Source organism: Geotrypetes seraphini, chromosome 7, assembly GCF_902459505.1.
Source record: "Geotrypetes seraphini chromosome 7, aGeoSer1.1, whole genome shotgun sequence".
Lineage (NCBI taxonomy): Eukaryota > Metazoa > Chordata > Amphibia > Gymnophiona > Dermophiidae > Geotrypetes > Geotrypetes seraphini.
The window spans coordinates 68173822-68199933 of record NC_047090.1 but is presented as its reverse complement, the minus strand read 5'-3'; the positions used below and the strand labels follow the sequence as shown (position 1 = coordinate 68199933).

General features: G+C 45.6%; 1 protein-coding gene across 2 annotated transcripts in view; it reads right to left on the bottom strand.

The window, feature by feature from the left end:
* RYR3 (ryanodine receptor 3) overlaps positions 1-26112 on the bottom strand; it is a 693107-nt gene that overhangs the window by 434745 nt on the left and 232250 nt on the right. For both annotated transcript variants that reach the window (XM_033952387.1, XM_033952388.1), the window contains exons 30-31: positions 24214-24241; positions 7225-7388 (exon numbers count right to left, since the gene is read on the bottom strand). In XM_033952387.1, coding sequence (XP_033808278.1) covers positions 7225-7388; positions 24214-24241 — 192 coding nt within the window. The remainder of the gene's footprint in view (positions 1-7224; positions 7389-24213; positions 24242-26112) is intronic.

Sequence of the window (26112 nt, the reverse complement as noted above, 5' to 3'; positions counted from 1 at the left end):
CTTTTGTGAGCCTGCTTCTGCTCGTTGCTGCCTTCATGGCTTCTGTTCTCAGCTGGGCAGTGAGTGGGGCACGTGCTGTTGAGTCCCCCACGCTTTTCTGATTTCCTCCTTATCTGGGTTTTTGCTTGCTGTATCTAGCGTCTTCTCACTTTTCTCTCCTGGACCTTGGGGTGGGTTGGAGGGGGGATCAGGGTCTGGGGTGGATTGTTTGGGTATGCAGGGGTAGCCGTTCTCTGGCTCTAGTGGGTCTCTGGGAGATTGTAATGTGAAATACCTGTGCTTTGCTCCTATCTTACTGAGTATTTGTTTATTGATTTCACTGGTTTGCCCCCTGATGGGATGCTGTTTTTGGGACTGCTGGGCATTTCATCGGGGCATGAGGGGATTTCTTTTCACTTATTTTTGGGAGGTAGGGGCTTTCGGGTTTGTTGGGAGTATTGCTTTGTTGGGTAGGAGTTTGTGGGCAGGGGTTTGGTAGCTACATAGAGTGGGTATAGACTGGGGTGTTTTGGGGTGGGATAGGGAGTCAAGGTTCGGTTAGCGGGATGTCCTTTTCTGCCAGATATCGGCTGAGGGTAAGGGAGGGGGGAGGGGTGGTTGTGTGCAGACAGTTTTCCTTGGGATTGGGGTATTGGAAAGTCAGGGGAGGACTTTCCGGGAGTAGGGCGTGAGGTGGTAGGGGGGGTAGGATGTGTGTTGTATGGCTGTGGATGCTTGTCGGGGGGTGTGTGAATGGGGGGGGTGGGGTGGTGATTAAGGGTCGTGAGGACTGGGGGACCGGAGGGGCTGCGGGACGCCTGTTTTTCTCTGGAGCCGGGCTTGGCTGGGAGGTCCGGTTTCTGGCATGCTTTTCTTTCTGTGCAAATAGATTGCTATGGTGGCTTTTTCTGCTCAGTAGTTATGGTTAACTTAACTGTAGTCACTCTGAATGTAGATGGTATACACTCTCCAGTTAAACGCAAGAAAATTCTCACTTGGCTTCGGCAACACCACGTTGACGTAGCTTTCCTGCAGGAAACACACCTGACGGGTACTGAACATGAGAAACTACGGAGAGAATGGGTGGGAGATGTGAGTTACTCCGCTTACAATGGAAGGCAGAGAGGGGTGGCCGTTTTACTGCACAAACACTTACCATTCCACACTCATAAGATTATTTCAGATAGAGATGGCCGATATGTCATTGTGTTGGGAGAGGTCTGGGGTTCTCAACTCCTCTTCTGCAACCTATATGCCCCAAATGTTTATAGTCATAGTTTTTTTTCTGGGCTGCTGGGAATTCTAGCTCAATATCCCACTTATCACTTGATTGTGGGGGGGGATTTTAATATTACTGCTGATTCGACCTTGGATTGCTCTCCTGCCAAGCCGCGGCCTAGACACTATGCTCGCATGGGGGTGAATTTTTTATGTGCTCAGCTGGAGGTAGTGGACGCTTGGAGAACTCTTCATCCATTTGATAGGGAATATACCTTTTACTCTAACCCTCATTCTGCGTATTCCCGTTTGGATTACATTCTGGTGTCCACCAATTTTTTCGCCTGCGTGGATAGGGTTACTGTTGAAGATGTCCCCTTCTCTGATCACTCGGCGGTGGTGCTTACTTTAGGGATCACGGGCCTGAAGGGGGATAGAACTTGGCGGTTCCCGGCGGCTTTGTACTCAGACCGAGATTTTGGACTCTATTTGCGGACCCATTGGCTGGAGTATATTGCGCATAATGATACCCCTGACGTAGACTCCGAGGTGTTCTGGGACGCTTCTAAAGCGGTGATGCGGGGCCATATTATTCAATATGTGGCCACTAAAAGGAAACAGCAGGGAGAGAAACTTCTTGCTCTTACGGACCGCTTGGCTGTGTTACGTGCCCGTCACCGGACGTCCTTGACGGCGTCGGATGGACAACAGATCAAATTATTACGCCGTCAGATCAATGAGATATTGGACTATCGGGCTCGTCAGAATCTCTATTATCAGAGGTTTCGGCTTTATCGGTGGGGAGGTAAGGCGGGTAAACTGCTTGCGAACCTAGTTCGGCCTTATCGGAAGAAACAAATCATCCGGCAGGTGAAGAATGCTAGGGGGGATAGCGTTACGCAGGAAGCCCAAATCCAGGAACAGTTTGTGGCTTTTTATAGCGCTCTTTATGCGCGAAGGGATTTTACGGAGGCGGACCGCGATTCCTTTTTCCGGGATATTTGTCTCCCACGGATCTCCGTTACTCAGGCTGAACACCTGAGTGCCCCTATATCTCTAGAGGAAGTTCGTTTAGGGATCCGAAAGTTGAAGCTTACTAAGTCTCCGGGGCCGGATGGTTTCGGTCCGGAATATTACAAACTCTTACCTGATCTTCTTGCGCAGCCCTTGGGGAATTTCTTTAACTTTTTAGCTGCGTCTACATCTGGTCTCCGGAGCAACATAGCCCACATCACCCTGCTCCCTAAACCCGGAAAGGATCTTACCCAGGTAGGATCCTACCGACCGATTTCGTTGCTGAATCAAGATGTTAAATTGTTGGCTTCCATCCTGGCAGCACGACTGAATATGGTCTTGCCCCAGCTTGTCGCGGATGATCAGGTTGGATTTGTTCCCCAACGGTATGCTTCTATGAATCTTCTTAAGGCTTTGACGGCGATCCATGAACATCGCGATGGAGGGGGCACCTCTGCTATCGTTGGGTTGGACATGGAGAAAGCCTTTGACAGTATTTCGTGGCAGTATCTCTTTTGGGTGCTTCGGGAGTATGGCATGGACGGGAACTTCCTTATGTGGATTCAGGGCTTATATACCTTGCCGCAGGCCAGACTTATCATTAATGGAGGCCTTTCGTCCCCCTTCTCGCTATGTAGGGGCACGCGTCAGGGGTGCCCCCTTTCCCCTCTTCTGTTCGTCTTGGCACTGGAGCCGCTCGCCATTAAGATCCGTAATACTCCTTTGTTGCGGGGAATCCAGATAGGGAGCGTGGAGTGCCGTATCACGTTATTTGCGGATGATATTTTATTATTTTTGGATCAGGCGCCCCTTCATTTGCCGGTGGCGTTGCGTTTGGTAGCGGAGTTTGGTGTATTGTCGGGTCTCCAAGTAAATTGTGCTAAGTCCGAGCTTCTTCCTCTATCTGGCCTGGGTCCTGAACCTTGGCATGCTAATTTGCAGATACCGCCGGTGCGGAAGCCGATGAGATATCTAGGTATTTATCTTCATACTGATCCTCGGGTTATGTACAGAAGTAACGTGCTAGCTGCTATTGATAAAGTTCAAAACTTGTGCTCTGCCTGGCGAGATCTCCCACTGACCCTGTTGGGGAGGGCGGCTCTGGTTAAAATGATCCTCCTACCCAAATTGCTGTACCCTTTACAAACTGTGCCCTTTTGGGTGCTGCAGCGAGATGTGGGGCGGCTACGGTCCATTTTTACCTCGTTTTTATGGCGCCAGAAGGCGGCGAGGATAGCTTATACGAAATTGACTCTCGCTAAAGGGGAGGGGGGCTTGAGCCTCCCGGACATCCGTGCGTATAATGTGGCGGCTCTCTTGCGTTTTGTACATGAAGGGGTGACTGGAGTTGCTCGTTTTTCTCCGTCTGGATGGCTGACTGGGTGGTGCGCACCCTACACTTTTATCAATCTTCTCCATGTGTCTTCGAGTAAGGCGGGGGGCGGAGCGTTGCCTTCTAGGTTGCGGTTCTTGCGCCCCTTCCGTTTGGCCTGGCAGTGGTGGCGTAGATTACAGGACAGGTCTCCGATTGCCTCCCCATTTTTGCAACTTCAGGGTAATCCTGGCTTCACACCGGGTCTCGGCCATTCTCCATTCGACTCCTGGGCATCTAGAGGGGCCTCTAACCTATCTTTTCTGATTGCAGCTGATACGGGTACTTTTGTCTCGTTTGCTTCTATTCGGGAACGATGGGGCATCCCTAACCAGCAATTTTTTGCTTATTTACAGGCCCGGCACTATTGCCAGACTTTGCATCAACAGTTTGGAGCGGATTGGCTGTGCGGCTCTTTGGATGATTACCTACTTAATATCTCGGCTTCTCAGAGCTCCTTGTCGGTATGGTACAGGGTGATTCGATCTGTAGCCTCCCCGGACCATTTAGCTGCTCTCAGAGACCGGTGGAACCGCGATCTTGCCGCTCAATATACCCATGATACGTTTCTCGATCTTTTTTACACTTTGCATGCTTTTGTGAAGTCTGCGGCTTGGCAGGAAACTCAATTTAAAATCCTCCACAGGGCTTACATTACTCGAGAGCGAGGGGCGGGCATGGGATTATGGGAAGACCCGATGTGCACTAGGTGCTCAGGAGCTCCGGGGACGCTCATCCATTCCTTTTTGGAGTGCCCTGGCTTATCTATCTGGAATTTTTCTTTTGCACAGTTGCAGTTGGTCTTGCAACGATCAGTTGAGTGGGATTACAAGACATTGCTCCTCGGGGACCAGTCTCTGCTGGAGGAGCAGGGTTTCACGATGCCACAAAGGCGCTTCATCTACATGACTGTACTAACGGTTAAACGAACGATCTTACAATATTGGGTGCAGGTGGGACCTGTCCCCTTGGATAGCTGGCTGACTCAGATGATTGAGCTGGCGCGGTTCGAACTTTGTTATTTTAAAGGTTCTTTTAACCCTGAGATTCTGGCTTACATGGCTCTTTGGAGGGTGTTCCTGCAGCTACCTCTGGTTCTCCGGCGTGGGGGGGGTGGGGAGGGGGGGATGGTGTGACTGGATGGGGGGTATGGAGAGTATGGAAGGGGTTTGCATGTTTGGATGCCTGATCTGCGTTGGTTGGTATGAGTGTTTATTTCTTTGTGGGACCTTATAGGGGGTGGGTTGGGTCTGTTTTCCACTAACATAACAAAAAGTCTTGAGGCTTCCATAAGAGGTGGGCTGTTATTATTGGGAATGACCTGTGCTTGGTGGTTTCTCTTGTTCTTCTGTTGAGGATTGTTCTGCCTCTGTATTGCCAGCATGTATCTGCAATTTTGTATTGCACTGGTGTTCTGTATTATTGGATTTATGCCTGTTTCTATTGTGGTCTCTTGAATAAAAATGATGTTCAAAAAAAAAAGAAAATAGACACCTCCTTTCCTTTATAAAACAGTAGCTTAACAAGTAAAATATGCACATATAATTTAGACTTCCCCATGATGCCAGTCATAGAGCTGGTATAAAAGCTCATACCTAGGTTTATGACGACACATAAATTATCTACCTAGACTCTACTCATGTGTATACCTACTTTCAAATTCTACACATTCACTTTTGGGTGCCATGTTATAGAATAGAGGGGATGCAGAATATTGGCATTTATGTTGATATGTGCAAAAATGAAGGAGTATATGTCACTGTTCTGGTTATTTATGGTTACTTCTTTACAAAATTATGCTGAGTGTGACTTTTTCTCTTCCTCCATTTTAAAACTCATGCATGTCTATTCAGGATCTGGGGTGTGAAAATACATAGCAAAGCATGTCTTGTTAGGGTGACAGGGGGTATATGAGATGTAGGTGTGTGTATATATCTTTTCTATTGAACTAGCTTTCAAAGGTCAAAGCCATCTTCCTCATGGCTGGATAGTATGAGCAAAGGATGACATCATAATATGTAATGAGTCATAAAAGCATTCCAATGACAATCTCAAGGGCAAAGGTAGAGGTGGGGTGGGGTGAGAAACAGGGAGCAGAAGGGTGATCCAACTCTCCACCTCATCCCTCATCTATTCCTTTATTCTTGGGACTGTCATTGGAATGCATTGGTGTGGGTGTGGGTTGAACATAACTCTGGAAGCACTGTTTAGGGCTTAGGAATTAGGACTGGAGTACAGCAATGCAAGGGTTGGTGGTTCAATACCCACTGCTAGTGTTTAGGAGAGGAATGGCCAGTAGGGAAAATGAGGTAATGGGGCCCATGTATAAGACACTGGTGAGACACCATTTAGAATATTGTGTACATTTCTGGAGACCTCACCTTCAAAAAGATGGAGTTGGTCTAGAGGACAGCTATACAATAGTTGGTCTTCATCATAAAGCATATGGGAACAGACTTAAATATCTCAATACTTTGGAGGAAAGGCAGGAGAGGGGAGATATGATAGAGGCATTTAAAAACCTAAATGGCATAAATGTTCTGGAATGAGGGGGCATGGGATGAAGGTGAAAGTGGATAGACTATGAAGTAACCTTAGAAAGCACATTTTCATGGAAAGGGTGGTGAATGCATAGAATGGTCTCCTGGTGGAGGTGGTAGAGATGAAAAGCATGTCTGAATGCAAGAAAGCTTGAGACAAGTATGTTGGATCTGTAAGGGAGAGGATGGTATAGTAGATGGCATGTTTGGGCACACTAGATAGGTCATATAGTCTTTATCTGCCTTAATTTTTCTATGCTAGATCTGGCCCGTTTTGGAACTTGATATGTCTTTTCACTGGTTTTCCCCCATACCAGGTTGGAAAGTATAAAGAGGTTATTTTTCATGACAAGTTTATATTGCTTTGCCCTATTTTCTCTTTACTCCCTTTTCCATGCCTATTTCTCGTTGTATTTTATTAAGGCTCAGGAGTCTATTTAGTAAAAAAACTGGCGATTGTTTCTGACTTTGGCCGTGAGAGTTCAGGTGAGGCACTGGGGAAGATAACCCTTCTGGTAGGAAATGGCTGGTGTAAATTCCTGTGCCCAAAATTAGGTGTGGATCCCAGTGCTAAGTGGTGTCCAGCTTGGAGCGCTATTTATAGAATAGTGCATTTTGGGTGCCATTTATATAATTTGGTCCATACTGCCCCCTACCTTTAGATCGCTCCACGTACAATTACCTCCTTTATGCCTGGGTATAATACTTCAAATGCCTATTTTTCTGTATTACATATTTTTAGAAGAGAACTATAGCTATGGGTACTGTATATTTAGCTATTCAGGAAACATGCAGATCTACAAATTTTAAAAATATTCCCATATTTGGACTCTGGAAGAAATATTTTCAATGCTTCAGGATCCACAAACAATTTCTAGGCAATTATTGGCTAAAAATACATAGTGTTACCATACCTTTCCATAAATAATCATAAAGGGAACTCTTACACAAACAAAAGAAATTTGGGACTGCTGTGGATCTTGATGTCTTTCAATATAAACAAATAACTATGTGAAGTGGATAAAAGATTGCTGCTGGCACTGTGAGTTATCAAGGATGACTCACTATCTCTTGAACCACTGGGAGAGGGGATGGATCTACCTTTCATGTACATGGCCTCTTTCATCTCCTAGGGTGACAGTCACAGTACAGTTCTTGCTTAAGTCAAAGTTATCACTGTACAAATGATAGTCAGGAGTCACCCAACCAATCCACGCAGAGGAGAGGTCCTGACCCGCAAAGACCCGCACAGAATAGTAATAGCACTGTAGGGACAAAAGACAAAAATAAGTAGTTAGAAAAATGAATTTCAAATCCAGGGCTACAAGCGTTTTATAACTATGCCATGAAAACTCTACTAGAACATGAGGGTATTTTTTTTTAAAGAAGCCTATACAGAAACAGGAATTTGCATCAGAAGAAAGGCTGTGTGACTGGTGTGGGCAGTGTGAATAAATCAGACTTATTCACACTGCCCATACCAGTCACACAGCCTTTCTTCTGATACAAATTCTTGTTTCCACATAGGCAGAGGGCATCAGAAGGAAAGCTGTAGGGCTGGCGAGACCAGCATGTATCAGTCAGACTGATTGCTGCTGGAAAAGATTGGCCCTTTAAAGGTCTGCAGGAGGAGAGGTATGGGGAGACTTTAGCTGGTAGGACCTGGGGATCACCACTAACTACCTTACAGATGTATTGCCACTGGGTGGGTCTGGGCCGACCCTTGGATAAACCACTGCTTTTTCACCCAGAGGGTGGTGGATACATGGAACGCACTACCGGAGGATGTGATAAGCAGGAGCACGCTACAGGGCTTCAAAGAAGGTTTAGATAGGTACCTGGAAGACCAAGGGATTGAGGGGTATAGATAGGAGTACAGGTAGGTTATAGGGATAGGATTAGAGACAGGACAGAATTAGTCAGGGACACTGTTCAGGCAACTAGGCCTGATGGGCCGCTGCGGGAGTGGACCGCTGAGCGAGATGGACCTCTGGTCTGACTCGGCGGAGGCAACCTCTTATGTTCTTATGTTCTTTAGCACAGAAACCTGTCTGCTTTCTCTTCTTTCAGAGCTTAGATTCAAAATAGATATAGGGGTTCCATTTATAACATACATAGTAACATAGTAGATGACGGTAGATAAAGACCCAAATGGTCCATTTAGTCTGCCCAACCTGATTCAATCTAAAAATTTGTTGTTTTTTTTCTTCTTCTTCGCTAATTCTGGGCAAGAATCCAAAGCTCTACCCGGTACTGTTCTTAGGTTCCAACTACTGAAGTCTCTGTCAAAGCTCACTCCACCCCAGCCCATCCACTCAACCCTCCCCAGTCCATCCTCCACCAAACGGCCATATACAGACACAGACCATGCAAGTCTGCCCAGTACTGGCCTTAGTTCTTCAATATTTACTATTATTTTCTGATTCTAGATCCTCTGTGATCATCCCATGCTTTTTTGAACTCCGCCACTGTTTTCATCTCTACCACCTCTCTCAGGAGCGCATTACAGGCATCTGTAAAGAAGAATTTCCTTACATTGTTCTTGAGTCTCCCACCCCTCAACCTCAAATTATGTCCTCTGGTTTTACCATTTTCCTTTCTCTAGAAAAGATTTTATTATACGTTAATACCTTTCAATACTAATGCAACTGAACTTCTTGTAAGCCTTATTTGACCATGAATCATTACTAAGGAAATTAGAATCAATTGGTATTTCTATTTTATTTTAATTTCTATTGAAGTTTTCAATATTAATGAATACATCATTTATTGACATGAATAATAATAATGGTAATAACATCAGGAAACCATCAATGGTTATATAGTTAATAACACCACTTCACGTTTTGTCTAATCGTAATGAAGTGTACAATATTAACACAATGGGGTCCAAATTTTTTCATAAAATACTAGTGCCGTCTTCTATCAAACTGCAATAGCAGTTTTTAGAGAGGGAAGCTGCATTGAATGGTCCATGCTGCTCACGATGCTCATTGAGTTCCTATGAGCGTCGGGAGCAGTGCGGGCCATTCAGCGCGGCTCCCCGCACTAAAAACTGCTATTGCAGTTTGATAGAAGAAGCTGTAAGGCTTTCATTTTTTCCATCACTACTCTCTCGTATTTGGCATAGGTACACATATAGTTCCACCATATGTTGTATTCTAGCTGTGATAAGTCTTTCCAATTAGACAGTATTAGTTTCACAGCAATAAGCAATAAACATTTTAATAATTTCGCTTTTTGAGGTTCTGAGGCTCTGTTAAGCCTTTGTCACCTAACACAGGAATAGCATAAGATAGGTTCTGAGATTGACAGTAACAAACTAATTATTTCCCATATTTCAAACCAAAATAAATGTGGTTATGTGCAATAAAATAACACATGATCAAGCATATCTAAGGACATGGCGTTACTCGAGAGGGTTCAGAGGAGAGCGACGCGTCTGATAAAGGGGATGGAAAACCTTTCATACGCTGAGAGATTGGAAAAACTGGGTCTCTTTTCCCTGGAGAAGAGGAAACTTAGAGAGGATATGATAGAGACTTACAAGATCATGAAGGGCATAGAGAGAGTAGAGAGGGACAGATTCTTCAAACTTTCAGAAAATAAAAAAACAAGAGGGCATTCGGAAAAGTTGAAAGGGGGCAAATTCAAAACAAATGCTAGGAAGTTCTTCTTTACCCAATGTGTGGTGGACACCTGGAATGTGCTTCCAGAGGGCGTACTAGGGCAGAGTACAGTACTGGGGTTCAAGAAAGGATTGGACAATTTCCTGCTGGAAAAGGGGATAGAGGGGTATAGATAGAGGATTACTGCACAGGTCCTGGACCTGTTGGGCTGCCGTGTGAGTGGACTGCTGGGCATGATGGATCTCAGATCTGACCCAGCAGAGGCATTGCTTATGTTCTTATAAATTATAGGACCAGTATTTGTTGGAATTATTGTTGTCCAATTTGGAAAATTTGTAGGGAGTTCAGAAAATATGCTGGTGAAATAATTGAGGTAGATCTCAGGGGGTTTAAAAGGTTGAGGACCAGATGAGGGACCAAGTGTCATCATCCAGGATAATATTAAGTCATGTGATCATATTCCATGTATGATCATGCAGGAAGAATATTTCTCATTTCTCAAAAATTTGTACAAGTTATATGCTTCATCCCTGCCCGTGCAAAATATATTACAAAGTGTAAGACATGATGGATTGTCCTTCATGAATTTCTGAACTTAAATACTACTTTTAATGCAGTGAATTAGTTGTAACCATTTGAAGAACTGATTTGATGGAAGATCATATGTAGTTGAAAAGATAAAAAAGGAATCCAGGAAGAGTTAGCAAGTGGTTGATCAATAGTCCATATACCAGCTTTTTGCCATATGCTCCAATTTACAGTGTGACCTTGTATTTTAAAATGAACATTGTTCCATATTGGAACTAGTAAGGAGTCTGACCATTTCAATTTAACAACTGATTCTAACCCTACAAAGGCCATCAGTAGTAGCAGGAGCATATTTCAAAGAGATACCATTGCATTTATGCATTTCAAAATTAAGCCAAGAGGATAAAGAGGTTTGATCCAAATCTAGTATCCACCTCGAGCCATGTCTCATTACATATGCCAGATGATAATCATAAAACCTTGCAAAGCTAACACCACTTTTATTTTTATTATACAGTACTTCAGGTTTTTTAAGACAATATACATTGTCTTAATATTCCACAAATATCTAGTTAGTATGGAGTCCCATTTAAACATAGGAAGGGGCACTGAGGACATTAAGGACATAGGAGGCTCTGAGGACACTAAGGACATAGGATGGGACACTAAGGACATGGGAAGGCGACACTGGGGGCACTAAGGACATAGGAAGGAGGCACTGAGGGTACTAAGGATATAGGATGGGACACTATGGACATAGGAAGGGGGCCACGGAGAGACAGGCCTGCATGGCGCAACAGAGAAATACAGGCAGGGGGCAAGGGAGACAGAGACAGAAAGAAAAATAGATAGATAGGGGGCCAGGGAGAGACACAGACAGACAGCGTCCAAGGAGAGAGAGACAAAGAAAAAAAACAAACAGACAGACATCTACTCTAGCATCCGTTAATGTAACGGGCTTCAAAACTAGTTTTTAATGAATATTTTCTTGTTAAAAAGAAATGGCAACATGCTCAAAACAGTTTATTTGGGGTGCTGTTACCATTTTTATTGAGTCCAATCATCCCCACCATGATAGGTTTAGAGGTGACCATCTGTTTGTTAAGGAGCAAATGATCTACATGATGTAATCTATACTAAGACAAATTGTTTCTTCAACAGAGGAGCCAAAATATATACCAAGATATTTAAGTTTGGTAGAAGACAGATGTAAAATGTATCTTTTCAGTTATTTTTTTAAATATCTTTTTATTGAAATAGCAATACAGAACACTAAAAACCAGTATCATCATTTACAAAAGTTATAACATTCAGAACAAACATATTCTGGTCCACAATTCTCTCATGTATCAACTACATCAGTGCTGCAATGTTATAGGTCTGGTAGTCTCAGCCCCCCCCCCCCACCATCATCCTATACAGGGTGAGTTTATAATAGCTAATCCTAGCTGATTTATTGCGCCAAATAAATAAGCCTATAATTGAGCAAAAGACCTCTTCATCTTTTTTGATGTTCCAGATAGGGACAGTTTACAAAGGATACAATAATTTGGGCAATATTTTCATTTTAACTAAGGGCCCTTTTATCAAGGCGCGGTAGGGATTTAACGTGCAGAATACTGCGCGTTAAACCACCTGCCATGCTAGTCGCTAACGCCTCCATTGACCAGGCGTTAGTTTTTTTGCTTGCGGCGGGGGTTAGCGCGTGATGAAATGTCCTATGCGCTAACCCCGCTAGCGTGGCTTGATAAAAGGACCCTAAGGCTATCCTACCCCACTCCACTTTACACAGAGATTTCAGATTTTTTAAAGATGATCTAAAACATTATATTTATACATGAGTACAGGTTTAGCGCTTAAATAAACCCCCAAGTATCACATAGGCTCTTTTACTGGGGGGGATAGTTAAGGTGTCATGCTAGGGTTCAGCCCGACTTGAAACCAAGGGCAACAGTTCTGATTTGTCACAAATACTCCTCAGTGCTGAGATTTTCCCCAAATCCTGTACAATCCCCAGAACTCTCTCCAGGTGTTGTGGGGCTTGGTCCAGGTTTAGTAGTATCTCATCTGTAAATAGGTTGATTCTTCTTCCATGATCTCCTATCTGAATTCTTTTGATGTGAGAAGTCTTCCAAATTTTAATAGCTTGCAGTTCAATAGCCAACAAGAAGAGAGCTAGAGACAAGAGTCTGCCCTAATGTGTCCCCTTTTTTAGTACAAAACAATCGGTGAGTTTTCAGTTTACCAGTACTTGAGCTTCTGGATGCAAGTACAGGCTCCACATCCAAGCTGTAAAGTTTTCCCCCTGCCCATACTCACCTAAGACCCAAAATAAATACTGCCACGAGATGATGTCGAAAGCCTTTTCCATATCTAGGTCCATTGTAGCTGCCGTTGCACCCTTGCCACAATGTTCATGTAGTGCCAGCAAGACTCTGGTAAGGTTGATAGAAGGATATATCCCTGGGACAAATCCTGCTTGGTCTTTAAGTGGCAAAAACTTATTGAAAACATTTAGCCAAAATGGCTGCTAACAACTTAGCATCTTGGTTGAACAAAGATATACTACTACTATCAATTATTTTTATAGCGCTAGAGGCATACAGCACTGTACAGAGTTACAAAGAGTAAGAAAACAGTCCCTGCTCGAAACAGCTTACAATCTAAACATAGATAGAGGGCAATAAGACCCTACTTGGTACGGTCTTTGCCTGGTTTAAGTAGTAAAACAATGTGAGCAAAGTTTTGGCTCCCTAGACCTTTATCTGCATTCAGATGGCTATATGCCTCAAACATGGGGGTTGGTATTATATCTAATAAAATTTTATAATATTCTGGCCCATACCCATTTGGTCCGGGTGCTTTAGATAGATTTAGGTTTTTAATGCCTCCCACTACTTCACATTGAGAAATGAGCACATTCAATATATTTAGCTGATCTTCTTTTAACTTAGGAATTATTATATTTGAAAGAAGGTACTTCACACCTCTTCATCCAAAAGTCTTTGAGCATATAACTCCCTATAAACACCCTGAAACACCTCACCCTACAGGACAAAGGGCTAGATTTACTTACCTGACTCTCCATGTCCAATCCGTGGCTGATCCATGCAGGCCCGGCCGATTCCCAAAACAATAAAATTAAAATGAAGGCGATCGGAGGAACGCCCCCTCCGACCGCACAAATCGCTAGTGTGCGATCCTGACGCATGCGTAGACCATCTGCTTTCCCTGTAGAGGGTATGCGCATGCATTCGGTGTTCATTTTTGATGGTTTTTTTGTTTTGTTTTGTTTTTTGGTGGCCCCGACTCTCCTGCTCCTCTTCAAGTAACATTTACCATCAGTTCTCTTGAAGGGTGATCCCCAGCGGCAGCAGCAGCCTCTTTAAAAGAACTCTCCTGCTCTCTGCCGCCTTCCCTGCAGTGAGAGCCCACAGATTTAAAGTGGGGCTGCACTGCATAGTGGGGGTATCATGTCATAAACATCAAAAGAGGAAATAGTATTTGGACAGCATCTACACATATATTATATATCTCTATATATAATTAATTAATTAAACATTTTTTACTTGCAACAATTCTGAGCGAATTACAATCCAACATACATAATTAAAACAATGTCACAAACTCCTCTTCCACACTTGCGCCCTCTCTTCCCCATACCTTGTTACATCTTCACCAGCACGAGCAGCTTCTCTACTCTTCTGCTGGTGTTTGGTTCTGACATCACTTCCTGGCTTCACAACCTGGAAATGATTTTGGAGGGGAGCCAGGTCGGCACGGACAGCAGGTCTGAGAAGTTGCTCGCACTAGCGAAGATTTAAAGAGGTGCAGAGGGCGCTAGAATGGCAGGAGAGGTGCCAGCGCCCCCACCAAGACAGTGCCTGGGGGAGTCCAACTAACGCAACCCCCCTTACTACGTCACTGCATAGGGGACAAGGAAGCTGTGGAGTACAGATTTATTTTACTGTTGTTTTTGGAGGTTTTTTTTTAAGCTTGGAGAGTGTTATTTTGTGGGGATATCCATTGAAAAATGGAGTTCCTATAGTTTCGTAGTTTATTAAAAATTTGATTAATCGCTAATCATAACATTCGAATCATTGTACAATAAAATATAAAATGGGGTACATATAACAAATAACAAACCAAACATAAGCAGACTAAACAAACTTAACATGAGTGGGATAAATAATTACATAAGGAAAAAGGGCAGAACTACAATTTGTGGAAAAAAAGAGAACAATAAAGAGGAAAGAACAAAGGGAGGAGGGAGGGGTTGATGGAGCTGTGACAGAAAAGATGGGGGCATGACGGGCATGACGGGTACTGATAATTTTTAGTGAAGGAACATAAAGAGTGTGTTGAGAAGCAGATTTTAAAGCTCTGGGAGGATCGTATGGGATTAATAATCTATATATGAATGCTGGCTCATTAGTTTTTTTAGTTTTAAATGTTATGAGAGCAATTTTGTATGTTATCCAATGTTGGATGGGTAACCAATGTGCTTTCTTTAGGAACGGGGGGCATGATCATATCTATTTGAATTCATGATGATTTTAATGGCCAAGTTTTGAATCAGTTGAAGACGTCTATTGTCTTTTTGGCATAATCCTTTATATAATGTATTGCAATAATCATTTTTTGAAATGACAAGGGAGTGAATCAAGATATTGAGAGAATGAGAGTATAAGAGAGGATGGTAGGAAAGTTTGTTGTCAATGATGATACCTAAGAGTTTGATTGAGGAAGTAGATTCAATTGGGATATTTTCAATGGACAGTGGTGCTGTAAGTTGTAGGCCATCATTCCACGGGAAAAGAACACACCTTGTTTTTGTAATGCTTAAAGATAGCATATTGGAGTATAACCAATCTTGGATTTTGTCTAGTTTAAAGTTAATGGAAATGATGTCATTTAGGTTGGATGGATTGATGCTATGGAGAATTTGAATATCATTGGTGTAAGCGAATACTGAAAATCAAATTGACTGGCAGAGGGTGAATAATGGAGTGAGATAGATATTAAAGAGCAGAGGGGATAAAATGGACATAAGAATTGCCGCTGCTGGATCAGACCAGTGGTCCATCGTGCCCAGCAGTCCACTCCCGCGGCGGCCATTAGGTCAAAGACCAGTGCCCTAACTGAGTCTAGCCTTACCTGCGTTTGTTCTGGTTCAGCAGTAACTTGTCTTTGTCTTGAATCCCTGGAGGGTATTTTCCTCTATAACAGCCTCCGGAAGAGCGTTCCAGATTTCTACCACTCTCTGGATGAAGAAGAACTTCCTTACGTTTTTATGGAATCTATCCCCTTTTAACTTTAGAGAGTGCCCTCTCGTTCTCTCTACCTTGGAGAGGGTGATCAACCTGACTTTATCTACTAAGTCTATTCCCATCATTATCTTGAATGTTTCGATCATGTCCCCTCTCAGTCTCCTCTTTTCAAGGGAGAAGAGGCCCAGTTTCTCTAATTTCTCACTGTACGTCAACTCCTCCAGCCCTTTAATCATTTTAGCCACCCTTCTCTGGACCGCATCTGGAGTACTGCGTCCAATATTGGTTGCCATATCTTAAGAAGAGTAATTGCGATACTTGAGAGGGTTCAGAGGAGAGTGACACGTTTGATAAAGGGTATGGAAAACCTTTCATACATTGAGAGACTGGAGAAACTGGGGCTCTTTTCCCTGGAGAAGAGGAAAATTAGAGGGAATATGATAGAGACTTAAAAGATCATGAAGGGCATAGAGAAAGTAGAGAGACACAGATTCTTCAAACTTTCGAAAACTACAAGAATGAGAGGGCATTCTGAAAAGTTGAAAGGGGACAGATTCAAAACCAAAGCTAGGAAGTTTTTCTTCACTCAACGGGTGGTGGACACCTGGAATGCGCTTCCAGAGGGCATGATAGGACAGAGTACGGTATTTGGGTTCAAGAAAGGATTGGACAATTTCCTGCTGGAAAAGGGGATAGAGGGTATAGATAGAGGACTACTACACAGGTCCTGGACCTTTTGGGCAGCCACGCAAGTGGACTGCTGGGCACGATAGACCTCTGGTCTGACCCAGCAGAGGCACTTCTTATGTTCTTAGTACTATTTCCTTCTTCATGTACAGCGACCAGTACCAAGGCCCAATACAGTGGCATGATAACCTTCTCCGATCTGTTTGTGATCCCCTTCTTAATCATTCCTAGTATTCTGTTTGCCCTTTTTGCCGCCGCTGCACATTGCGTGGAAGGCTTCATTGACTTGTCTACCAGTACTCCCAAGTCTCTTTCCTGGGAGGTCTCTCCGAGTACTTCACCGGACATCCTGTATTCGTGTATATGGTTTTTCTTACCGACATGCATCACCTTACACTTATCCACGTTAAACCTCATTTGCCATGTCGTGGCTCATTTCTCGAGCGTGTTTATGTCACATTGCAGGTCTTCGCAATCCTGTGTCTTCGCTATTCTGAATAACTTTGTATCGTCTGCAAATTTAATAACGTCACTCATTGTACCAATTTCCAGGTCGTTTATAAACATGTTGAAGAGCACAGGTTCAAGCACCGAACCTTGCAGCATTCCACTCGTGACACTTTTCCAATCCAAGTATTGTCCATTTACCCCCCCACTCTGTTTCCTATCCGCCAACCAGTTTTTAATCCACATGAGTATTTCACCCTCAATTCCATGGCTCGTAATTTTTCAAAGTGGTTGTTCATGTGGGATCTCCTTCAAAGTGGTTGTTTATGTCGAACTCCTTCTGAAAATCCAGATAAACAATGTCGACTGGGACACCCTTCTCTATCTGCCTGTTTACTCCCTCGAAGAAGTGCAGTAAGTTCGTCAAGCAAGATCTTCCTTTGCTGAAGCCGTGCTGGCTGGTCCTCATCAGATTGTGTCCGTCAAGGTGATCAATGATGTGGTCCTTTATCAGCACCTCTACCATCTTTCCCGGTACCGAGGTCAGACTCACTAGCCTGTAGTTTCCCAGATCTTCCCTCAAACATTTCTTGAAGATCGGTGTAACATTCACCACTTTCCAGTCTTCCAGAATCCTTCCTGATTTGATTGACAGATTGGCTATTAGTTGGAGCAGTTCAGCTATAACCCCTTTCAGTTCCTTGATTACCCTCGGATTGATGCCGTTCAGTCCTGGTGATTTATCGTTTTTAAGCCTATCAATCTGCCTGCATACCTCTTCTAGACTGAACATCAACCCTGTCAGTTTCCCGTCTTCATTTCCTGCGTATAGCCTGTTGATTTCTGGTATGTTGTGTAAATACATACGCAAAAAATGTGTTTAGTTTGTCGGCGATGGCTTTGTCCTCCTTTAGTACTCCCTTCATTCCATGGTCATCCAACGGCCCCACTACTTCCTTTATGGGTCGTTTTTTGCCTCCTTGGCTATTTTTTCCTTGTAGTCTCTTTTGGCCCTTCTTACCGCCTTATGGCACCTGCTTTGATATTGTTTGTGCTTTTTCCAGTTTTCATCCGTTTTTTACCTCTTCCATTCCTTAAAACGAAGTCTTCTTGTCTCTGATCGCTTCCTTCACCGCTACAGTGAGCAACGCCGGTTCCTTTTCTTTTTCCTCTTGGATCCCTTGTTGATACGTGGTATATATAGATTTTGCGCCTCGGTGACTGTGTCCTTAAAAAGGGGCCATGCTTGTTCTAGCATTTTTACAGTGCATATCCTCTTCTTATCTTCTTCCCCACCATGAGTCTCATCCCTTCGTAATTCCCTTTTTGGAAGTTCAGTGCTGTGGCTGTCGTTCTGGATTGATGTTTTGCCCCTATGTCCAGGTTGAAGTGGATCATATTGTGATCACTACTTCCCAGCATCCCTTCTATTTCTACACCTTGCGCCGGTCCTCATAGTCCATTTAGAACCTTGAGAAATGCCAAAATTCTTATGAAAGAACGTAGAGACAGAGTTGTTGAAATGCACTGTAGAAGTTCTGCAAGAAAAATAAGATCTGAACCATTCTAGGGATTGGTTAGTGATACTGACTGAGGCAAGTCTTTGAAGAAGGAGTTGGTGGTCTATAGTATCAAAGGCTGCCGTGAGGTCCAAGGAAATAAGAATAACTGATTTATGTTGAATCTAGGTAGTATTGAATAGTTGTAGAAAGGTCTAAAAAGGAGTGTTCTGTACAGTGGTTCTTGCATTGGGATGCAGTATTTTGGTTTTGTCCTTTTCTAATTTTAGTTATTTTCTGTTTTAACTATACACCACTGAGTTTGCTTTGGTAGTTAGGTGTTTTATTAAGTATAATAAACCTGTAAACTGAATCTTTTTCATTCAGTTGCTTTCAGCTTATGGAATGGGCTCCCTATTGAAATTTGATTAGAACAAAACTTAAGTTCCACAAGCTATTAGAAACCTGGCATTTTACTAAGTCACACCTGTAGAAAACCACGATAGCGATTTTTTTGCGCAGGCCTGCATGCTGTACACTTTGTGCTGCTCCCGACACTCATAGAGTTCCTATGAGCATTGGGAGCAGCGCAGAGCATTCAGCGTGCCAACCTGCACTAAAAACCACTATCGCGGTTTTGTAAAAGGGGGATTAAGTATTGACTTATAGTAATATTTTTTATTTAAATATTGCAATTTTCATAAGGAGACATTTTGATTTTCCTTTTGATTTGTAAAGTGTCTGGAGCTAATGGTTATTGACAGTATATAAAACAAGATTTATTATTATTATTTATTATGATTGTCATACCTTGTATATAATACAAAGATTTGTTTGGGATCATTGGAGAGTTTGAGCTTCATCCAGAAGCTTAGGAATTATTCAGATATTGGAATTCGCATAGAAGGGTAGCCGTAAAAGGTATTATTAGTGTATCTAACTGGTTACTCCTCCCCCTATGATCCCATCATCGCCTCTGGGAAGGTATGCGTAAATATGGCAACTATGGGCTCCTTTTACAAAGGTGCGCTAGCGTTTTTAATGCATGCACCGGATTAGCGCGCGCTATAGCGTGTGCTAGCCGAAAATCTACCACCTGCTCAAAAGGAGGCGGTAGCGGCTAGCGCACACAGCAATTTAGCGCACGCTATTCCGACATGATCGGGGCAAGAGGGAGCTCAAGCCCTCTTGCCCCCCTGACTCCCCGACACGATCGGGGCAAAAGGGAGCCCAAGCCCTCTTTCCCCGCCAACTCCCCAACTCCCCGACAATATCGGGCCAGGAGGGAGCCCAAGTTCTCCTGGCCCTGGCGACCCCCCCCCCCCCGCTAGTTGTTAGGGCCAGGAGGGAGCCCAAACCCTCCTGGCCACGGTGACCCCCCTACCCCCACCCCGCACTACATTATGGGCAGGAGGGATCCCAGGCCCTCCTGCCCTCGACGCAAACCCCCCTCCCCCCAACGACCGTCCCCCCCCAAGAACCTCCGACCGCCCCCCCAGCCGACCCGCGCCCCCCCTGACCAACCCCCACGACACCCCCACCCCCTTCCCCGTACCTTTGTATAGTTGGCCGGACAGACGGGAGCCAAACCCGCCTGTCCAGCAGGCAGCCAACGACGGAATGAGGGCGGATTGGCCCATCCGTCCCAAAGCTCCACCTACTGGTGGGGCCTAAGGCGCCTGGGCCAATCAGAATAGGCCCGGGAGCCTTAGGTCCCACCTGGGGCGGGGCCTGAGGCACATGGGCTCAACCCGACCATGTGCCCAAGGCACCGCCCCCAGGAGGGACCTAAGGCTCCCGGGCCTATTCTGATTGGCCCAGGCGCCTTAGGCCCCACCAGTAGGCGGAGTTTTGGGACGGATGGGCCAATCCGGCCTCATTCCGTCGTTGGCTGCCTGCCGGACAGGTGGGTTTGGCTCCCGTCTGTCCGGCCAACTATACAAAGGTACGGGGAAGGGGGTGGGGGTGTCGTGGGGGTCAGCCAGGGGGGGTCGCAGGTCGGCTGGGGGGGCGGTCGGAGGTTCTTGGGGGGGCGGTCGTTGGGGGGAGGGGGGTTTGCGTCGAGGGCAGGAGGGCCTGGGATCCCTCCTGCCCGTAATGTAGTGCGGGGTGGGGGTAGGGGGTCGCCGTGGCCAGGAGGGTTTGGGCTCCCTCCTGGCCCGAACAACTAGCGGGGGGGGGGGTCGCCAGAGCCAGGAGGACTTGGGCTCCCTCCTGGCCCGATATTGTCAGGGAGTTGGGGAGTCGGCGGGGCAAGAGGGCTTGGGCTCCCTTTTGCCCCGATCGTGTCGGGGAGTCGGGGGGGCAAGAGGGCTTGAGCTCCCTCTTGCCCCGATCGTGTCGGGGGTGCCGCGGTTGGCTGGGGCAAGAGGGCTTGAGCTCCCTCTTGCCCCGATCGTGTCGGTGAGTCGGGACCGCTAAGAGGAAGCAGCAGGACACCGGTAGGAGCTTCTACATGATGGGGGGGTCGGGAGGCTGTGGGGGTGCGAGCGGTTCTTCAGGGTGGGGGTGGGGGTGCGGGTGCGGGTGGGAGTGCGTGCGAGCGGTCCTTCGGGGTGGGGGTGCGGGTGCGTGCAAGCGGTCCTTCGGGGTGGGGGTGCGAGTGGTCCTGGGGGGGTGAATCGGACGTCGGGGGGGGGCATCAGGCTTTCAGGGTGGGGACAGGACTTCAAGGGGGAGAGGTTGTGCGCGGTATATAAAAATTTCTGTACATAAATTTGTGTTTTTCGCGCGCTATACCCGTGTGCGCGTTTTACACGGGTGCGCGTTATCTATGTGAAAATACGATACTACCAAAGTAGTAGGACAATGTTAATGTCATTCAATGTCCCTGGCAGATGCATATGGGAGTGAGCAAAAGACCAAATGCAAAAGTGGCAATGCACTTTGTAATGCAAAGCAAAATACTTAAATTATGGCAGGAGAAACCTTTGTAAACAATCTTTGTGATCGGTTACTATGAAGATTGATGAGTCTGGCAAAACCACTCTTGCAATTAATCTCCAGGTGGGATCTAAGATACGGTAAGTAGCTCTGACATAGTATGAAAGGGTCCCTTCTGGAATGCAGTGCTTTGTCTTGACTACTAGCTTTATACAAACAATGGCTAGCTTTGGGAAGCAGTTTCAGGCCAATTTGATTCAACACCCATCAGGAAGACAAACATGCAGTCCATGATCTTTCAAACACAAACCAGATGAATGGAAAGCTGCTGCGTTCATTGAAAGCTGCTCTGTTCAGTCTACAATGCTGTATAATCAATAATATCCATCTTGAATTGATTTTGTTTTTTCTGTGCTGCACATAAAATGGTGGTCTAGGTCATATGCCCCACGCCTCAAGTGCCAAAATCTGCCCCCTAGTGAACCCATGATTGCCTCAATGCTCTTCCAATCATAGCATCCTTTCCAATGCCAAAGTTCCCCTCCCCAATCACAGAATCCACTCCAATGCCAAAGTCCCCCCAATCAAAGACCCCTTCCAATCTCTCACTCTTCCCAATCAGAGCTCCAAAAATCCCATCCAAGCAACCCCTCTACTTTTCTCAGAACCCACCTCTTCTCCACCCCTTGGATCCCGCAGCCACTGACCCACCTATAGGATCTACCCAGAGGTAATTGCTTGTGGTCTAGTGTCTCCTGACAGAAGCTGTCCCCTACACTCCCCTGTAGTCCTATGCTAGCAGTAAAATGATATTGACAACCCCCTAGCTATAGTTTTGTAGCCTGTGCTCTGCAATGAGTGCTGTAATTTTTTTTCACATGTATTTTTCTGTGAAATAGGGAATTGTTAGTTTTCTCTTCTATATGTTTTCTTTAGCTCTCGGATCCCATTGTTTCCTCTATATGGGCAGCCATTGCATATTTCTGGCGGTGGAAATATGAATCAACAACTAGGGAAGGGTAGCAGAAAATGTTTTTGTTTTGTTTTGCTTCCCATGCATCTATATCTGTGTTGGTCTTCTGTGTGCCTATTATTGGCGGAAGAGATACGAGTGTTAGTTAGGTAGGCATTCAAGCGCTAGTGACTTGATAGATTACAGATCTAAAAAGAGATTGGTTTTGTTTTAGTCTGGTAAGGTCCTCCAGCGTCATCCCCATTTTGTCCAGTCATCTGATTGCAGGTCACCCTCTTCACCTGGTTCAAGTTTCGATCTTCCCAAACATAATGTCCTTCTCCAATGATCTTTCTCTTCTGATAGTGTGACCAAAATAATATGGTTGTAACTTCATCATTTGGGCTTCAAGTGACATAACCAGTTTGATCTCTTCCAGAATCGATTTGTTAGTTCTTCTGGTGGTTCATGGCACCCATAAAATCTTTCTCCAGCATCAAAGTTCAAATGAGTAAATCTTCTGTCTTGTTTCCGCACTGTCCAGCTTTCACATGCTCTTTTTCCCCTCCCCATCCCTGCACAGCATTTCTTCCTCTCTCCTCCACCCCCATGTGCAATGTCTCCCTCTCTCTCACTGTCCACCATCTCTCTTTCTCTTATTCCCTCCCTTGCTGCAAAAGGAATGAGGAAAGAGAGATAGGGATCCAGGGTGCACCTCTCCAACTCCTTCTACTGACACATCCAACATTTCTCCCTCTCCTATCCCCCGGATTGTGTGCAGTATCTTTCACCCCTGCCCACCATCCCCATGCCCAACATTTCTCCTTCTATCACTGCTCTCCAGCACCATGCCACATCTCTTCCTCCATTCCCTCCACCACCGTCTAACAATCCTTCCTCTTGCATCCCTTTCCATCTGTCCCTCTGTTCTCTCTCCCCCACTACATCCAACATTTCTCCCTCTCATCTCTATCCACCTCACTCCACTCAACACTCAAAATGAGGACATGTCCAGAGAAATCGCGTCAGAGGGAAAGTGCTACCGAGGTGCATAACACCTGGGAGGTTCGCTACAACCGGCCGCGATCCTCAGCAGGATTTTTGAAGAGGAGGGCAGACACGAATGACCAGGAAGCCAGATGCTGGACAGGGGGAGCAGGTAAGGGGTACTGCTGGACAGGGGAAGCAGGGAAGAGGTGCTGCTGGACAGGGGGGGAGGCAACAGGAAGGGAGGCCTACTGCTGGACAGGGAGCAGGGAAGAGGTGCTGTTAGACAGGGGGGAGGTAAAAGAAAAGGAGAAGGCCTACTGCTGGACAGGGGGAACAGGGAAGAGGTGCTGTTAGACGGGGGAGGTAAAAGGAAGGGAGAAGGCCTATTGCTGGACAGGGGGAACAGGGAAGAGGTGCTGTTAGACAGGAGAGGAGGTAAAATTAAGGGAGAAGGGCTGCTGTTGGACAGGGGAGATGTAAAACAAAGGGAGAAGAGCTGCTGCTGGACAGGGGGAGCAGGGAAGAGGTGCTGCTGGACACAGGGGAGGTAAAATGAAGGGAGAAGGGCTACTGCTGGACAGGGGGAACAGGCAAGGGGTGGTGGTGGACAGCCAAGGAAAGAGAGAGAGAGAGAAAGAAAGAAAGACAGACAGACAGAAACCGGCCAAGGAGAGAGAAAGAGAAAGAAAGAAAGACAGACACACATCTATTCTAGCACCCGTTAATGTAACGGGCTTAAAGACTAGTATAAGAATAACATTATTATTATTATTATTATTTGGAGAGTCAGGGCAGTTTAGAGACAGTGGGTAGTTGCAGGGAGTTATTTCAGGGATGGAGCAGTTTAGAAGTGGTGGAGCAGTAGCAGGGGGATAGTTTATGGTGTGGAGCATAGTATAGGGGTAGGTAAAGTTAGGAGGTAGTGGTGCAGATGTGGATATAATTTGGGGGGAGGTGAACATTTCAGTAATACAGGAGGCCTACTGTATGCAACTCTACCTCATTCATATTCAATGTGGCAGTTCCTAAAACCTGACTGGCTAGGTGTATCTCCAGGAGAAGATTGAGAAATACTGAGCTAGGATATAGTGTGAGAGTAAAGAGAGTTGGAAAGGATAAGCAGTGGGATATACAAAAAGAGTTTAAAGACATAAAAGTTGGTTGAGAGTGAGAAACTGAGCAGAGTGGAACAGAGTGTAACATACCTTTGTAGATATTTCATGAAGCTGATTCCTGGAAGAAGAAAACATTTATTTTAACATGACGGCAATATTTTGTCTGGGAGCAAAGTGAATCTTATTAGTAGACATTTAGGAGTTGTTATCAACATGGACTACCATTAAGACATATTGTTTCACTATTATTTTAGCATAGCACCCATTTCATTCAATTAGTCCAAGTTATCTATGACAGGGGTTAACATTAAAATAACATGTCTTAATGGTAGCCCATGTTGATAATTCCCCTAAACACACACATATTAAATCAGCAAACTGATATATGTTCGACAGTTCATTTACAAACCAGAAAGCACAGTTACTTACCGTAACAGGTGTTATCCAGGGACAGCAGGCAGATATTCTTAACGTATGGGTGACGTCACCGACGGAGCCCCAGTACGGACACTTTTAACTAGAAAGTTCTAGTTGGCCGCACCGCGCATGCACGGGTGCCTTCCTGCTCGACGGAGGAGAGCGTGGTCCCCAGTTAAGATAAGCCAGCTAAGAAGCCAACCCGGGGAGGTGGGTGGGTCGTAAGAATATCTGCCTGCTGTCCCTGGATAACACCTGTTACGGTAAGTAACTGTGCTTTATTCCTAGGTGAGCTCCCCACGCATAAGGGGAGGCATCTGTGGTTATGATCATGGAGTGAGGGGGTAGATGAAAGAGTAGACCCCTGGAAAGATTGGAGGAGTTCAACCACCATTAAAGAGATTGCTGAAGAGACGATGTCACAGAGATGGGATGAGAAAGAGGATCGGTGGCCTGTGACCATTGGTTGGCTAGAGTCCACTGAGGTGTCCTGAGGTGGAGTCGCGCCAGAGGAAGTACATGGACCATCGAGGCCATGTGGCCCAGGAGGATCATCAACTGCCGAGCTGGAATGGAGTGATGAAGGAGCACCTGATGGCAGAGGTGGAGCAGAGTTCGATGGCGGTCGGAGGGGAGAAATGCCCTCATTAGAGTGGTGTCGAGGACTGCTCCAATGAGCTGAAGTCGCTGTGTGGGAAGCAGATGCGACTTGGGGTAGTTGATCTCGAAACCCAGGAGATGGAGGAACGAGATGGTGTGTTGAGTGGCTTGTAGCACAAGCGGAGACGTAGGTGCTTTCACCAGCCAATCGTCCAAATAGGGGAACACCTGAAGGTTGTGAGACCTGAGGAAGGCCGCCACCACAATAAGGCATTTGGTGAACACTCTGGGTGATGAGGCGAGGCCAAAGGGTAGCACTCTGTACTGATAGTGATGGTGCTGTATCTGAAACCGTAGATAGCGACATGAAGTCGGATGGATTGAGATGTGAGTGTAGGCCTCCTTGAGGTCTAGGGAGCATAGCCAGTCGTGGTGAGAGAGTGGTAAAACGTGGCCAGGGAGAGCATTCTGAACTTCTCTTTGAGCAGACACTTGTTGAGGTCCCTGAGATCGAGGATGGGACGAAGGTCTCCTGTTTTTTTGGGAACCAGGAAGTAGTGGGAGTAGAATCCCTGACCCCTTTGGTCCAGAGGTACCTATTCGATGGCATTGAGGAGAAGGAGGGATTGGACCTCCCTCAGGAGGAGGGGGGTTTGGGAGGAGTGAGAAGCAGACTCTACGGGAGGATGGTCTGGTGGAAGAGTCTGGAAGTTGAGAGAGTTGGTCTGATGTGATGACCTCCCAATGGCTGAGGAAGAGTTGAAGGCGTCCTCCGATCGGCTGAGGAAGAGGCAATGAAGGTGGGAGACTGGCTATGCTCTGGAGAAAGGAGTCAAAAGGGTTGAGACGGTTTTGATGAAGGGAGAGGCTTGGCAGGTTGAGTCTGTGGGCGAGCCTGAGGCTGATGCTGATGGCGAGGACGGCGAGACTGTTGTGGAGGCGGGTTGAGAGGTCTGGCCGAGAACCTGCGTT